The sequence below is a fragment of the Columba livia genome, chromosome 3 (genome assembly GCF_036013475.1).
Source record: "Columba livia isolate bColLiv1 breed racing homer chromosome 3, bColLiv1.pat.W.v2, whole genome shotgun sequence".
NCBI lineage: Eukaryota > Metazoa > Chordata > Aves > Columbiformes > Columbidae > Columba > Columba livia.
Genome location: NC_088604.1, coordinates 61669138 through 61686385, shown reverse-complemented (window position 1 = coordinate 61686385; position 17248 = coordinate 61669138). Strand labels below are relative to the sequence as shown.

Here is a 17248-nt window from a genome sequence, read left to right as displayed (position 1 = left end):
GGAATTGAAACTAATTTAAAGAAGGGGAGGGTTTTATTACAGGTCTGCAGGGAATTTTTTGGGATTTTATGGCAAGTACAAGAAACAGTTGATCATAATTCCTTGACCATCTTTTGTTCCTCTCATTTTTTAGCTGTTTGTCAGAAGTGATCAAATTCTCTTGGTAATCTGTGGCTATACTCGTTTTGTATCCTCCTGTAGGCAAATCTAATATACTTGTAACTTCTAAAAGTAAATGCTAGTACTGACTTGGTTCAAAGTAATGTGTAGTTCTTCAGTCTTCATTTCTGGTTTGATTTTCTTGAGAGTACCTTTCCAAATTAAAACTAAATGGATTGCCTGTTAGCAGTCCTTATCCTCTCGCAGTCTCACTTAAATGAAACTCTCTTAACATCTACTTCCCTTATGAAATGGTAGCTCACGTCAGATTTTTCCGCTGAATATGTTGTTTGTTACAGTGAGAGAGACGTATTTATCTTTTTGGTTAATATATACAGACTGGATAATCATGGTTGATTCTTACTACTGTAACTACTCCAACATTTTTTTCACATGTCATGGAAGTGTTGCACATAGTTTATATATATAATCTAAAGCAAGATTCACTGGTATGAAAGACATGAATGTCGTCATTGCATGAAAGATGGTACTTTCTATTTGCATGTAAAGGGATTGAGACATGATAGCTAAATGGGCACAAAGGTTACATATATATTATATTTCAACTATGTCTTGCCAATTAGTAGATAAAGTGCAAGATTGTTACTTCAAAAAAAAAGATACAGCTAGAGAAATGCAAAAAAAAAAAGGCAAAGCAAAATGAAAATGGAAAAAAACCAACTTTAAAGTTGATGGACTAATCACTTCAATTCTAACTGCCAAGTAGCAAGAACAGTGTTTAAAAAACTGGGAAAAGTGGGTCACTTGCTGTAGTCAAAGATTGTTGATTTTGAACCAACTGTATCTTGTCCATAGTTTATTTTAAAGTTAAAAATGCATTTTTAAAATAGAACTATTTTCATATTAATATTTAAGTATTAAGCTTATGTTTATAGCAGCAAGATTCTTAAATCTGAATTTAACATTTTAAGCTTAAATGTAAAAAGCCTTTTACATTCAAATGTGACATGTACATATGAATTTCTGTAACATCCATATCTTTCTAGTAGAATGAGAAGTTAGTGTCTCAAGTGAAGAACTTGGGCAATGTAAACATTTTTGTGTCTTGCCAACAAGTCTATTTCTAAGAATTTTTGTGGATTACTTTTAATGCATCATTCAGTACATTTAAACCGGTTTTTCATGGTCAGAAGATCTTCTAACTGAAAAATCAGTTGTCTTAAGAACATCATAGCCAGTGATGTTCAGAAGTTACCTCACTTAACGTAACCCAACTTTAATCCCTTATAAAGTTATTTCCTGGTCTTCTCCATTTGTTTGATCTTGGTCCAACTACTGGCATTCTTTTTTTATGAACTCAGATTGTGAGCTCTTTGGGCAAGGGATTATGTACTGTACATGAGTTGTGCTCCCTATATTGCAAGTATAAATGTAGACTACTAAATAGTGTGCAATGTGATTCCTGTACCCAGCTGGGATGGATGGACAACAGCAGGCGTTTCTGAAACACCTGCCAAATGTGTTTCTTTGGACTTTGTGACTGGAGAACTGTCTCTTATCTCATTTGATTTGCCTTTCCATTGTTTCTTGTACTAATGTCCCTCTCTCTTCATTCCACCTGCTTTGGAGTTGCTTTTTTTCTCCATTGCCTGTCTTTGGACTGCAGAGATGATTTTCAAAATGCAAAGGTAAAAAGCTGGAAATCCACTTTTTTTTGAGCAGTATTTTGAGTCTACCAAATGTAAGCTAGTATTTTCAATTGATTTTGTATTTCACATGCCCCTCATTTTACTTGCAATTGTATGGTACATGAACTAGAGGATCTCTTATTACTGAAAATGTCTTATGTGGGATAAACAAAGTTGAGGTTATGAAAACTTAAGAAAATAAATTTGCAGCATTCTTTCTTGTGTGAGATGTCTCTGTCCCTTATGGATGGGCTGTGCCGCTCTACAGGTAGGGCAAAGATGAGTTACTCTCCTGGCTTCAGCTATGCATGGAGTTTGTCTCTAAATACAACTTTATGGATGACCTAGTCTGAATCACTTTTTCCTAAAAGAAAAAAACCAACTGTTTCTTGACTCATTCTAGTCTTAGTTTCTAGTAGAATGTAGTTTCATGAAAGGGCAATATGTTACAAAAGGGAGTCGTAACAATGCAATTCTTACTTTGTGTGGAAGATGAAAAACTTGTGTGTTTTAAACATATTTGCATGCTTAAGTTGCTTAAATGTTTTACAAAGGAATCAATGTGCAGTTGAGCATTCAGCTGTACTCCCCAAAGTTCTGGGTTTTGAGTCATACACCATCATTTCATAAGCAGAGTTCTGGTATGTTTTGACATACAGTGATGTACTAATAATTTATAATACAACTCTCTAGAAGAAAACACGTGAAAACCAAGGACTTTATTCTCTAATTAGCAAAGTTATGTTCTCCTAATAGTCTTTGAAAACAACAAATGGGTGGTTGTGTAGGAACAATGTTAAAAATGTCTATATGCTAATAACCAAATGAGACTATACAGTGTTGTCCTGACAACTAGTACCCAAGCAAAATACAGGCTGCTTTTTTGAATTAATTGCTTTTCAAAATCCAGTTACGTGTCTGGGGGGGAGGGTTTAATACTGCGTCATTTCCTTTCAGTAATATTTCTTTAAATTGGCAAAATGGGTTTTAAATGTACAACTCCTGCTTTAAAGCTGGATTGTACACTAATTGTACCTAAACTCTACACTGCTGCTTGTACGCTAGTTGTACCTGGTTGTGTGCTGGTGGTGGACTTCAAAGTGATTTTACAGTTCTTTCTTTTTTTCAGCTTAATGATACATAGGTATTCAGTGTCTTGCATTTGCATTATTGTTGGAAATAGCCCTTGTTTCATTATAATACTCACAAATTCAGAATTGTAACTCTATGAAATACTAAGTTTGTGATCTTACAGGTTATATACAGAATTTTAAGATGACTATTACTACTATTTATCACACTTGTGACAGCATGCTGTAGCACAAAAAGCTACGTGAATTCTCTTCCATCTCTGGTAGAATATGTTCTTGACACCTCATTCTTAAGGTATTAAGAATGCATCCAGTCTGGAAGCCATTGAACTTACTGTCTTTTTGACTGGTCTTGATTGTGAGTGACCTGGGAAATGAACAAAACATCATAAACAGTGAAAGCAATTTAAACTGACATTCAGTAGTATATTGATGAAAAAATAAGTTCTAGCAGTACTGCTCTTGAACCCTACATGATGGAAGTACTTGTCTCCCAGTTCACCAAGGAGCTCACAGAGATGGAGATAACTATCCTACTCTACAACCTGTGTAAACTCTGATATATCCCCTATAGCAGCAATGGTGGCCTTTGCACTCTGTCATCTAACTGCAGAGCTCTAACTACTTCTCTCTCTGGCTCAAAGAAGACTGCAGTTAAACTGACAGAAGAGGGCATGGTCCATGGGCTGGACCAAGTTAAATGTAAGAAACAGCACTTTGAATCAAGAATGTCTTCCACAAGGAGCCTGTTATCTTTGGTGTCCATTCAAAATGCAAATAAGACAGACTAGCACTTGAAATAACAGTTGCATATTGAGAAAGGAGGCACCAAAATCCATTATTTGCCCTGAGGTGCAGTTGGGGAAGCAGGGAGTAGAGTCAGCATGACAGCAGTTGTTGTAAACACTTGTGTATAGGAACAACTGTTGAGGCATTCTGAAGGTTCAGCACATGTGACTGGCTGTGCTAGAATCAGCAAAGAGGTATGTACGGAAGGCAGTGTCAGCAATACATGATTTCTCAGTAGAAGTTGAAGGAAATATTTTGGGAACCCCTCTGGTATCTTAGGAGTGTGTTCCATTAAACTGCTGCAGAAACCAGCACTCTGTACTGGGTGCTCTTGTGCCTTATTTTGCAGATCTTCTTGAACTGGTACAAAGCTTGAATTCAGTCTAAGTATGAAAATACAGTATGTATTTCAATAAAAAGATTATTAAAGGAATTTATAGAAAGCTGTAATTCAATGTATTCTACCAGAAAACGCAGAAGTGATGTGCCTCCAACTTTAACTTGGTTTTTGTGTTATGAAGGAGAGTGGTGTGATTTACAACAACTTTTCTTAGAGCTTCAATCCTGTTGTCTTTCACTCCCCTCATAAAGGAACTTAGTCACCTACTTTCTGATCAGAAGGAACTGAGAGGTTGTAGAAGAATCAAGATGTCCTTTTGCTGTAAAAAGGTACTTAAAAGGGATATGTTCCTTGGTTTATTCTGCACTATGTTTGTGGGGATGAAGTAGTCTTGAAGCAAGAAAATTACCGTGGAAAAGCAGTATTACTTCACGTCATTTTATCAGAGTTAAGAGGCTGATCATTTTGATGGTTTACATGGTTTCCACCAAGTTACTTCCGTAGGTTGGCTCACTAAGAAACACACTAAAATTGATAATCTCTGAAAACGTCTCATAGCAAAAGTATCAAGTGTTATGTTGGGAATGGTTTCTTATGCTCTTATTCTGCAGCCTTTTCAAACAATGGAATCCTTTCAAGTTTTGTGGGAAAAAAACTATCTATTGATTTGAAGTAGGGTTGGATTTGAACTGTAACAACTCAAAGATTGTCCTGACCTGACTTTATACAGAGTGAGTACAGCCAAAAAATGAACTGGGATACGATGTTGATTCCAAACTAACATTTTGGATTTAAATTTGGATAGAGGGTGTTGTGATGTATTATTCTGTATTTGTGTTTTCACACTTTAAAACCAACACTAAGGACAAAAGAAAAAAATCCAGTTTGAATGCTGGATCCAGAGGAAGCTTGCAACCGGGTGTATTGGTATCTATAGATGTAGTGCTATGGTCCAGCTCTGATACTCAATACTACGTGCTTAATTATGTCTGAATATGTATTTACCTAGTCTGCTTTAATTAGGTAGGAAGGGGGTTAAGATTTGTGATAATAGGCTCTTGCATAATAGCATATGATTTTATGCTGCATCCACGTGTTTGGATGATCAAGCTGGTAATTTCAAAATGAACTTATTGAGTGAGCCTTTTGGTGAATTTCTGTGTACTCCTCACTTGGGCACACAAATTTACCAGTAGTCGTGTGAACTTGTGCATGTGTGCAGCTTGCTTTCTGAGCAAGTCTGTCTTTTAAGTGCATTCCTGAAACTGAGGTGAAAGTACAGCCTGATGCAAACTCGTCTAGTTGCTGTGAAGCTGCATAAAGTTAATGATCTCGATACAGAATTCATTCTCATTTCATGTGGATTTACAGTCTGCTTGTAGTTGTCTTTCAGTCCTGACAGGGGATCCTGTGGAATCAAACCTTTGTTCAAATTAACTCTGCTACCACGCAAGCTGTGAGAAGTTGCTTTTCCTTTCCAGCATGGTAAATGTGGGATTCCATTGTCAAACTCGACTTTACCCTGCAAACTACTGAGTCTGCAGGATACAGGGTGTTGCTGAGGAAGTTTGTACATGTTTGAAGGGGTGGGCTGAACTTAATAATTTGCGTAAGGTCTGAGCTGACTTCACTCTGGAAATGTTTATGTGAAAACATCTAAGGTCTGTGTAAGTTTCAAATGAGAACAAAAGAGTGTTATCCTGTAAAATATAAGTGAGTTCTTTGGGCTTTTTGGAACTAATTTTATTAATCTAAAAATATTTCCGGCCTACTTTGTCTTTCTAGACTGGTGTTTAACATATGTTTGTAGTAATAAAACTAGTTACTCTTTTTCATTTTTGAGTTGGGAGCTAACACAGTGAAAGGTTTCTGGTTTTATTGTTAAGATTACGAATTCGAGATACTTTATTTATGTGGAGCTTTGGTATCAGACCTTGTTTGATTTCCTAGCCTGTTCAGTCCCTTCCTACTTCTCTGAAAGTATTAAGATGCTTAAAACTTTTAGCCAATACAATGTAAGAACAAGCCTTTTCTCAACTAGGTTGCATTTCTGTAGCCACTTATGTACTTTTATAATTTAAAAACTGTCCACAAATACATTACAGTAGCTTTTTCTTTTCCTGTGAGAGCCTAGAAATGTGAATAGTTTATTACCACATAGAGAAGCTCAGTCTCTCAGAGATCTTGCTACACAAATTTCTTGTATGAATCCAAAAGGTAATGAGGATACGCCATTAAAGGCTTTTGTAAAAGACACACATTTGTATCCAGGACAAATAAGAGAATTTTAACTTCTTAATTACTTGAAATGCATGCACTGTGAGTTGTGATCACCTGTGGGCTTAAGGTAGGTGAAGAAAAGATGCTAATTCTTGTATAATTCTGAGCAGCTTCTTGCGAAAGGTATTTATGTCCGTATCTCAAATTATACCTATGCATTATGTACTTGCATAAATTGCTGCAGACATTTAGAGATCAAGACATGCACCAGACCACACATTTGTAACTTATTTGAAATGTGTTTAAGGTCATAAGGCTAGGCAGTTAGATGGCAGAGCCCCAAAAGAATTATCAGGGTTGTAGAATAGCTTAAACCATGAAAACTCCTGGTTAAAAGTGGGGTCTGGGGACAACACACATTAGACCACTGCAATATACTGCACTGGCAATAAGTTGCTAGTGAGGGCACAGGTCTCCTCCTGAATAAAGAATATCATTTTGCTCGTAGGAATGCAACTCTACTAGTGACCAGCCTTATTTTACACCAATACAGAAGTTTTTCTCTGATTGTGAACACAAAGATGATACCAATTAATACCAGGCTATAACACAGGAATGACTACAAAATTTCACATACTGGATTTATTGAACAATAACTTCACCCAATTTTGGAATTTCACAATACTTGATCAAATTATATGGACTGCTAGCATGCATGCTAGCTCTAAATCAGTCACACTTTATAAGTAGCCATGATAATGAAAAAAGTAAACTCTGCAAACATTCAGACCATGCAAGAATTCGTATCATCTTAACACAGCTGAACAGGTAGTAACTTTTCTAAATATGTCATATTTAAAATGTTTTACTTCATTAACAATAAATTAATCGTGGCATCACTGATCAACAAAACACTAGTGTGCAGATTGTCTACATACTGATCAGAAAGGCAGCATCATCACTGCCTTCAGAAAAAAACAAGAACAGCTAATGAACTTATATACATATATCATTTCCAACCATATGAACAACACTGAGCAGAAGAAATGTCCTTGCATGTTTCCCCAATTTTTCTGTTAAATAAGGCAATAATAAAAACCAGTGTCACAACAATCTACTTAAAATTCTAGATACTCTATTTCCACTCTGATTCCTCATTTTGTAAAACTAAAAAACAAAACCACACAACTGTTCCAGATTCCACTGTCAGGAAAAACAAAAGAAAGACTTCTGGGAGAATCCAAATTGACCAAGCTGTTCTTTCAGCCTGTGGCACTATTTGGAATATCTTGAGCATCTGCTAAATGTAGTTTTTGGCTGATGTAAACTATTAAGGAAAAACATTTGCACATATAGAGAAAGTACACACAAGATAGCGTTACACAAAACTAAGCTCAGTGCTGTGATGGGTATGCACCAGTCCAGATTAATTCGGTTCTATTAAGTCCTGTGCTAGTTCTCAACCAGAAGATTAATCTTCCTCAATGAGACTTAAGCATTACATACCTCCAGAATTAGCTGGTGGATCAAGGGGGATTGTAGATTATTTTTATTACTATTATATGATATTATTATCACATTCCATTTGTGTTGGTTATGAGACCAAGCCTTAAACAACTTTCCACAGACACAGAGTATGTATATACCAAGTACAGTATCTTAAGTCCCAAACCAAAGTCTCGCCTTCCCCAATGCATACAAAGTGCGTAACATGAGAAATAACTAGACTGTAGTTTCAACTGAATGCAACACCCCTCAACTGTATTCTTAGCTTATCAAAAGTGTGATGCAAAAGACAATCTGAGACATTGAGCTTTATTTTCTGGCTGGGCTAAGAGCACCCCTTCATTACAAAGTATTTGACTCAACCATAGTCTGACCCTAGAAACACAAAATTAGATCAGTCCACTACTCACAGTGATAAACAGCTGCCTATATTTCTAGAGAAAACTAAAAGGTAATAGGATTAATTTATCAAAGTGACAGAACACTTCTCAATACTATACAAGGAATATCATTCTGTATATTTGTTCCAGAATGTCTCAGCGAGACACATGTAGAAAGACTTTGCCATTGACGGCCAACATATTGCCTGAAGTGGAACATGCCAGCTAAAACAAGTAGTCATATGAAAAAACAGCCTGTAATTAAAAGTGTTAAGATCCAGCCATTTATGTATTGGAAGCACCTAAAATTGAGCACTAATTTAAAAGAAAGGATGTCACTGAAGCGATTTGACTCTGGTAAAGACACCAATTACTGGGGAAATATACTGTAATTTGATGACAGTTAACAATAATTATAAAGGAAAAGGATACATAGATGAATTCAGTTCTTCTAGCTGCAATATAAATGTAGAAAGTATGAGAAATGGCATTTCAATTAGTCAAATGCAACAACTGTGCTGACAGGATGAAATAAATAGATTAAAACAATAAAGCAAATCACTAATAGTTTGGGCTGAAATCTATGATTTTGTTACAGAAAGCAAAGCAGACCTGCACTGAATTATACAGCAACAGCGCCAAGTCCCAAATTAAATTTAAATCTGCCTGTTTCAGGAAATTGAAAGAAATTTCAACACTTTCAGGTTTTATGGAAATACACTAAAGAAAGGAGAAACTGAAAGCATATAATATACAGTTCTAAATTCCTTTTACACTGGCTGTCTCTAAGCAGGCTTACAGCCTCACATAGTTTATAGCCAGACTGCTCCACTCACCAAACAAGCAGCAGCCTATAAAAAAACAAGGTACTGTGTTTTCTCAAAACCAAGATGAGGGCAAAGCTTATGTCTTGGTTCATTCCAGAACTATATTCTCCTCAACTGTAAAGCACTGCCCACCCAGTAGTGGTGTTTTCCTGAGTCAAGTGCTGTGGGTAAACTCCCATCTGTTTTGCCTTCCAACTACTTACATCTGACAGCAGCCTGTCCAGGTTGGAGTCACTGGCTGGTTTTCTTTTATCCTCAGGAAGTTCTTCCAGCTCCCCATAGAGCTCCAGATTGAGTCGAGCAAGTTTCTCCTGCATACTCCGCACATGTTCCATCTGCTCTATGGAGCATTCATTTCCTAAGAGGATAAGCAACAGCTTTAGATGAAGAAACCTGAGAGAGCAGATGAAGATGTGAAGACACAGCATTTTACATTAGAGAGGATGAATTCAAACACCAAATTTACAAGTTAGTTTGCTTTCTCAATGATTTGTCCCTTTTTCACTACTGAAATTTGTCATCCTGTTTGGTGTTCCGTTGTGCTGAACTTACAATAACCATCAAATGTACTGAACTTGTTTTTAGAACGTGTGTTTTTTCCTTGCTCTGAATTTCTCTCAGATTTAGGAAGGCCCTATATTTTTAACTTTAAATACGATCACAATAAACCTTTCATATTTTGATAAATATTGGGGGCTTCTTTCTTGTAACTAATGCTATTCTCAGCTTCTATTTTAAGATCAGTGTGGAATTAACAAGACATGCTGACCTAACACTAGGCTTGCAAAAGCATGTATGCATCTTCCTACACAGTACAAGTTAAAAATGGATGAAGAGTGTCATGGGTTTTTTTGAAACTTCCATCAGCTGTGAAGTAGTAAGAATAACAGGATGCTAAGACAGAAGAGTAAGATGGGTAAAATGCACCTTGCATTTATGGAAAAGTTTTAACCAACAGTTTAAAGTGTTAATATGCTGCAAAAACAGGTGCTAAATACAGCTACTTATTGTTCTTATACTATCATAAACTAAGTGACTTTAAACTTGGTATCTTAAATCCATAAGCCAAGGTACTGCCTTTGGTTTGCCATGCTGGAAGGAACAACGAAATGGTATTTGAATCATCTCCCACCAAAGGCAACTGTACAATAGGACTTATTTAAAAATGCAGTAAGATCTGTTATGTTAAACCTTATTTCATGTAGTAGAGATGAATATGATAAGCTGGTAGTCTGTTTACAAATGTTGGCATGGTATAGCTACAAAAACAATTACTGTATAGAAATAATTCATGCACTTACCAAATGCTTGAAGTTTGCCAGAGTGGAAGTCATTCAGAAGACTCAGAAGTCCCCTTTCCATTTCCTGGACATCTGATACATCCGTGAGAAAAGAATGTTGGATTGGTGCTGCCTGTGCCCCTTTTGCTTCACCTCCTGGAGGTCTGGCTTTCTCTTTTATTACACTAAAAACCCACAAACAAACAAAACCAAAACAAGCAAACAAAAAGAAACAAAAATATTACTTCCTGCTTTTACTCTGAGCATCTGAAATGTAAGGCAAGTGCACATGTGGGCTTCGCAAATGAAATGAAAAATATATAATATGTATTTCCATCACTGCTTTTAAGTTGAAAAATGGATCAGTTTGCCTTAAGAATAAACAACATCATCACTACCTTGACAGTTTGATACTGCAAAATGAAAGATTCCAACAATTTGCTTTCCTGTTAAAAGTGGGAAACAAAGGAGCTCCTGTATGCAATGGTTATCTTAATAATCTGAAGAGGCCCATTCCCTAACAATTGTGCACGGGCATTATCTACATAAAATCACCCAAACTCTCCTTAAGCCAGAGAGGGAAAACCCTCAACAATCATATGCTTCTCTTGTCACAAACACCGACAGAGCGCAACCAGTGTGGAAAACCTCTTGTTATAACCTATACAGGAAGGTGACGTTGCCTCCAGATAGATTTTCCTCGAGCTCCTTCCCATCTTAAGATAACATCCCAATCTTGTAAAACTCACCATCAAAAGCAATCTTGCAGTCCTCTAACACATACTAAATGGAACATGGAACTAGTCCATGCCTGAACAAATGTTACACAAAAAAAAAAACAAAAACAAACAACTCTCTACAGCCCCCTCAGCAATAAAACCATCCAAATTCCTGGATCATTACAATTTTCTCTCAATGTAAAATTCATACAGAACAGAGAAACTACACAAATGAAAATGAATAACCATTATAAATCCAAATGAACATGCAATCAATATGGAATCTAAACACTCAGTTCCCGGTAAGAAGTAGCATATTCCAACTCTGACCTAGAGACAGACAGCCTGCATCCTAACCTATTACAATTCAGCAAAGGGGCTGTTTTCATCCCAGATTTGCCCATCCATGTATGCAGGCAGCATTTTTCTCACATTGGCACGGCTGCTTCTGCAGCCTCATGGTGAGTCTGTTCAGAATTTGATTCAGCGAAAAATTTTGAGCCTAAAAATTAAAATTTTGAATACTATGGGATATTAAAAAGAAAAAAAAATAATAAAATCACAGCTTCTGTAAAGAGTCTTTATTTAATTAGCGAAGATAATACGTTTTACGGCATAGTAAGCTCCACTCTTCCCTGGAATACTCCCATGCTCTGCAAGACTTAAATTCTCTTTCCTGTGGGAAATAATCATTCTTTTTCCAGCCTAACAGCTTCTGTAGTCTCTAAACATCATATAGACTACATAGTTCACAGTCTATATCCTAGAATGACTAATGGTCCAACAATTAGCATATCTGGTTCAGCTCAGAGCAACACACCTCAATTCAGGTTTAACTTCGGCTATTTCTGCTTCAATTTCAGACTTAAAGAAAGGTTTGTATGCCAGAAAGGTCATAGATCTTTTCAGCCTGTATGTGAAGTTTAATATGATATATTACATATACTTTTCTACAATGAGATTGGTGAAACACTGGCCCAGGTTGCTCAGAGAGGTGGTAGATGCCCCATCCCTGGAAACATTCCAGGCCAGGCTGGACAGAGCTCTGAGCAACCTGATCTAGTTGAAGATGTCCCTGCTCATTGCAGGGGGGTAGATGAGATGACATTTGAAGGGCCCTTCCAACCCAAACTACTCTATGATTCTATGATTACTGCTCCTGGAAAACTTATTTCATTAGATTCTTGTAGACGAAATAAAAATGAATTACTTCTACTGTGCTATCATAACCACAGTTCATCCTCACGTTGTTACATCAGTTACCTCTCCTGCTTGGAGAGTTCAAGAAATAGTTTGTATTGTCACTGCTTTGTAAGCTTCACTTAACAACTGAGCAAGAATGACCTTTTCCAAAACTTAAAACAAAAAGGAAATTTTCTTCTCTAAACAATGTTGTGAGTTAAAAGAAATCAATTTCTAGTACATTCCAGAATAGTGTTGAGCCTTAATAAACTATACGGTCAGCTGCAGGCACCACCAATTTATAGCACATTAGTATTTATTATTATTTCCCTCAAAATATTAACACATTTTCCCTGAAATGTATTATGTTTCCATCAGGCCAATACTGGCTCATTGAAACAGACTATCTGTGCCAAAGAGGACAGTTCATTTATTTAATCTTCAGCCAATACTTACAGATCAATAAACTCAGCTGCCTCTCTCTAGCTAGCACTTTAAAATCCCTCTTCACTCATTTATCTACTGTATCTGCGACAACCAAGAAATATATTTTCTAACATGCAGGAAAACGAACATTCTCAAACTGAAATAGATGCACCATCAACAACCCACAAAATATTCCAAAACGATGCTTTCTGAAGAGCTGCACATGAGTACAGCCTGGGAGCTACTGCTGCACCCATTGTTAAGTTCCTAAACAAAAAACACCAGGAAATTCCAGTTCCAGCTCATCCTGTTCAATTTACATCTTTCATTTCCTGCCCTAATTTGTCAGTTCCAACCTTGCAGTCATGTGGTATTTTATTTGTTCCTCGCAGCTGTACAACTGGGCCTCTGCTCTCTCCCATACAATACCTATATTTGATCACCCAGCTTTTGTCATTCAGCAGTCACATCAGGCTATCATCTCTCCAGCAAAATTCTTATCGGTGTGAGTCTACACCACTGTGTAATGTTTTATAAAGCTTACAAGAGCCCTGAGCACTTCCCTTTTCTGTAAAATAACCATTATTTTGCATTAAACACAATTCACTCGAAAATCATGAGTCTGAAGCTTGCTCTTTTAATTCTCTCCCAGCGAAACACCTTTTAGACTGTCTGAGCATTGTTTGGTTTCCGGCTCTTACTTCCACTGAGCTTGCAAGATGCTCCCAAGCTTACCGTTTTAACTTTGGTTTTTGTACCGCAGGTTGTGGTGCAGGATTTGAAAAGGCTGTACTTTTACTGGCTGGCACTGAGCTTTTCTTGGAGTTAGAAACCTGAGCAGGGTGACTGGTAGATGACTTGGGGCTTCTCCTCTTGATTTTCCTTTCTTCCATTTCTTCCCCTTTACCACATCTAGACTAATTTCTTGTCCTCCAAAGAGAAGAAAAAAGAACCAGAAAGAAACATCCTTTAAAACTAGCATTTACAATAAAAGCAAAGAAAAAAAAAACAGGTCATGGTGCATGGAAATACAGCTTCACAGTTCCTTCAAAGATGAGCAGTCACTCATTTCTTCAAACTAGAGAATCCAGTTTTCATGAGAAGCTGCCAAGGTCTGCCTGATCAGCCAAACAGGCAAGAATTAGAATCTTCTGCATCAGCATCAGCCAACAGGTACCCCAATATGATCTCAAGCTTTGTGTCCCATGGATTATTGCTAGAAAACACCAGGACTACCAAAGTCCACACCAATCAAAATACTGAGAAACGACGGTGGCATGAGGATTGCCAAATAACCCCCTTTGAAGGGAGAGGCAACGGCCTTGTCAAAACTCAGATGATGCAAAGTCATTATTAGTATTATATGTGCTATCATTGGGTGCTACCTAATCATCTCCTCGCCCGGGGAAAGGTCTCCTCCGAGAAGTCCCCCGCGGGGGCGGCAACGCGGGCTCCACGACGGCGCCTCTGGGACCCACCGAGGGGTCACTGCCCGCCACGGGCCCACCGCCACCACCCCCGGAGAGACGACCCCTGCTCTTAGGAGCTGACAGCTCCTGCTGAGTGCCGCCATTTCATTAGCACAGACACTTGTCACGCCTCCTCCCGGCTCCCTCCGCGGGGAGCACATCCGCCCGCTCCGACCCTTCACCAACCGCCGCCCCTTCCCTTCGCCGCACGTTAAACGGCCACCGAAGCGCAGGCCCCGCCCCTTCCCCAGCCCCGCCCCCCGGCCGCGCGCTACCTGCGGGGAGGCCCCGCCCCCGGAGTCGCGCGCGGACCCCCGGCCTCGCCGGCTCTCACTCCTCCCCTCGGGCACGGGCAAGCTCAGCCCCGCGCGCAGGTCACGCGAGGTGCATTGTGGGAGCCACACCCCCTGCCGGCGGCGGCGCGCCCCTGGCGGGCAAGGCGACTACGATTCCCAGAGCCCTCCGCGGCAAACGGCCGCCACTCTGAGCGCGCACGGGGCACGTCAGTCGGTGCTGGGAGGGGCCGAGCGTTTCTCTGCGCATGCGTACGGGCGGGGGCCGCGCTGGGACGGGTTGCGGGGTGGAGCGAACTGGGGCAGACGTTAACGGCTGAAGGGCCGGGGTCGCTAGCTGCCTCTGAGGGGCAGCGGGTCTTTGTTGGCACAGCTGCTCTTGGGAGGGACAGCTGTCGCTGGCTCCTGTGTATGCGCTGGCGGCACGGCGGGTGGCTGCGGGCTGTACCGTTGCCCTGGAGCCCTCCCGTTAGCCGCCTGCACATGTGTCAGGCTCGTCACGGGAGCGTCGCTGACCGTGCTAGAAATGCTGGTAAAACAACAGATTCCATAGCTCTAATACGTGAAAAACTGAGAAGAGAGCAGAACGGTTTGAAAAGGGGTTGTCGCCGCCTCGGCAGTAGTGCGCTTCACGCCCCGTGGGACTTCGAAAGCTCTGTCTCTGTCACCTGCCGAGATACAGCAGTTCGAACGTGAATGAGTTCGGTAGCTGGAAGATCTAGTTTGGTGAGAGGCCGGTTCTCGTCAGTGTTGGGCCCTGTGCTGCAGAGGGCAGCGTCATTTCGCGCTCGGGAGCTCTTCCTGCCTCGGCTGGTCGGTGCCTTTCCCATGGCGGCTGTTGGGCGCTCCGTTCAGACGCAACAGGGGGAAATAATAGGTCTGGTAAACAAGGAGCACCCTGTCATGCAGTTTCATCCCCTTGACAGATATACCCGGGGGGTTATTGACCCGAGTTAAATGAGGAGGACGCTGCTGCCACGTTTAAATTTGATGCAGCGCTCTGTTTTCTCCATCCTTCATTCTGCTCTTGAGTAGCTGGCTTGCAGAGACGTTCAATGCAGGCAACATTAACAGGCCGTGCCTATCTAGCCTTAGTAGTTAGTAAGTTCACACACACACTCTCTCCGAAGTCTATTTCCTGGTGCTGCTTCTATTGTAGAGGAACTACATTTTATTTCTGGTCATCACTTGTCTCTTCAGTGCTCCCTGTCGTTCATGGCTTTGTGGACTTGAATGCTTGGCAAGCCTTTCCCACCTATGGCTGGTAGCTCGAGGTGTTTTATGTGCATTTGACAATAGTTTATTGCCTGAAGAGATGAGCTTATCAACTATCTCTACAGTTTGTCTATCAATTTTAATTTCTTAGTTCTCAGATCTTAGTTTTTACTTGAGTGATATGTTGTTTGTAACTGTGTGGTCTCTGATGAAAGCTATCAGGCATTTACACACCAGCTGTGAAAGGTGGTATAATCTGCATCACCTACAGTGAAAACATTGGCCAAAAGATTTACTGATGTTTGCAGGGATATGTCACACTATAAAGCTATTGCGTGGCTTAACAGGTGTGTGGCTAGGGTGCCTCTCTACCTTCTGTCTAGATCTTTTATGATACCAAAACCTCAGTTCTCCAATTGTGTCCCGATCCTGAGCCTTACTGAATTAAACTCAAGGGCTGTAAGATATAACAGGGCCTCAGCAAGACTTATGTTGGACATGGCAGCTCCAAGACTCAATGGCCACTGTGAGTCCAAAAAGGGGTGCTGTCAAAGGGAGATTGCATTTGCAGTGACTCTCGGGTGAATGACAGGGACCAAATGTCCACTGAAGGTAATTCTTTAGTGACTGTAAGTCCTGGTAGTAAGACACAGGTTGAGTCTGGGGAGCTGGATCAGTTCTGATATCTTACGAACAATTCTGTTGCAAGAGATCTGCACCAGAGACCATCACTGATACACTGACAGTTCACTTATGGGCGTAACAATCCAGGGGTGTTTATATGTAAACTGCAAGGAAAAAAGGCACAAGTGAGAGTAAACAAAACTGTAACATTGGTGACACATTAAACAAAAAGGTGGTGGTACAAGACTTAAGGAAAAGTTAGAGAAGCAGAAACCGTTGTTTACTGTCTTTTTGATTCTTTAGTACAAAAAGCTTCTGATACCTAATTTGGCAAGCATTACAGGGAAAAAAGAGCTAGCAAAATTCACACAGGCTGTAAGCCAGTCACAAATTCTCAGCCACAGGGATGCTGAAGTAGAATAACTCATTCACATATACGCACACACATATATATATGGGGGGGCTACAAAAACTGGAAAAAGCAAGATTTACAGACACATTTGTGCAGATATTTGCAAGATTTGTGTTAAATACATACTGTTTCTGCAGGATAATTTTGAAAATGTTTGTTCATTCAGGTCGTTCCTCATGCTATGTAAGCAAGTAAGTATATCCACCTTGCAGTTTGTATTATACGTAGAGGTGTGGTTTGGTTTCTCCCCTGTGATTAATGGTATTCTGTGCATGCAGAATAAAGCAAAGATGTTTGACAGGACAGAAAGTGACTAGGTATCCTTTACTTCTACCAAAGCAGATGAAATAAAATGTCTTATAGGTTGTTTTTAAATAAAGGGAAAATCTTTCCATCACTAATACAAGCATTTTAAAATTAAAATTACTGTTATATTCAGAAAGCAGTTGGATTCTACAGTCAACCCTGCTTCAGTTTAGTCTCTCAGTTTGAGGGATCAAGTTCACTAACTTAGTTACTCTAATAAAACCAGTGTGCAATTTCCCTGGGACACGCCAGAAAAGACCTGCAATCAATTTTAGCATACTGGTAATGTTTTGCTCCAAGTACATTTGTTACCACTGTGCACTACATGACATTAGAATTATTATTAAAATATCTCAATTAC

At 39.5% G+C, this 17248-nt stretch overlaps 1 protein-coding gene across 2 annotated transcripts; it reads right to left on the bottom strand.

The window, feature by feature from the left end:
• Positions 1-6875: 6875 nt before the first annotated feature.
• On the bottom strand, positions 6876-14562 carry CCDC28A (coiled-coil domain containing 28A). 2 transcript variants are annotated; one of them, XM_065057185.1, is made up of 6 exons: positions 14313-14562; positions 13304-13498; positions 10263-10426; positions 9165-9319; positions 8567-8589; positions 6876-7565 (listed from the first exon to the last, which is right to left on the bottom strand). In XM_065057185.1, exons 2-6 carry the CDS (start codon positions 13459-13461, stop codon positions 7511-7513), a joined length of 555 nt encoding a protein of 184 aa, XP_064913257.1. In that variant the 5' UTR covers positions 13462-13498; positions 14313-14562; the 3' UTR covers positions 6876-7510. The 2 variants fall into 2 exon arrangements, with proteins under 2 accessions (XP_064913257.1, XP_005509475.1); XM_005509418.3 differs by lacking the exon at positions 14313-14562 and adding an exon at positions 13954-14286.
• Between the last annotated feature and the right edge of the window lie 2686 nt (positions 14563-17248).

Coding starts and splice junctions, on each gene's coding strand:
- CCDC28A (XM_065057185.1), bottom strand. CDS start 13,461: ATGGAAGAAAGGAAAATCAAGAGGAGAAGCCCCAAGTCATCTACCAGT. Junction 10,427..13,303: donor CAAAAACCAAAGTTAAAACG/GTAAGCTTGGGA, acceptor GTGGGTTTTTAG/TGTAATAAAAGAGAAAGCCA. Junction 8,590..9,164: donor TGGACAGGCTGCTGTCAGAT/GTAAGTAGTTGG, acceptor TTTATATTGCAG/CTAGAAGAACTGAATTCATC.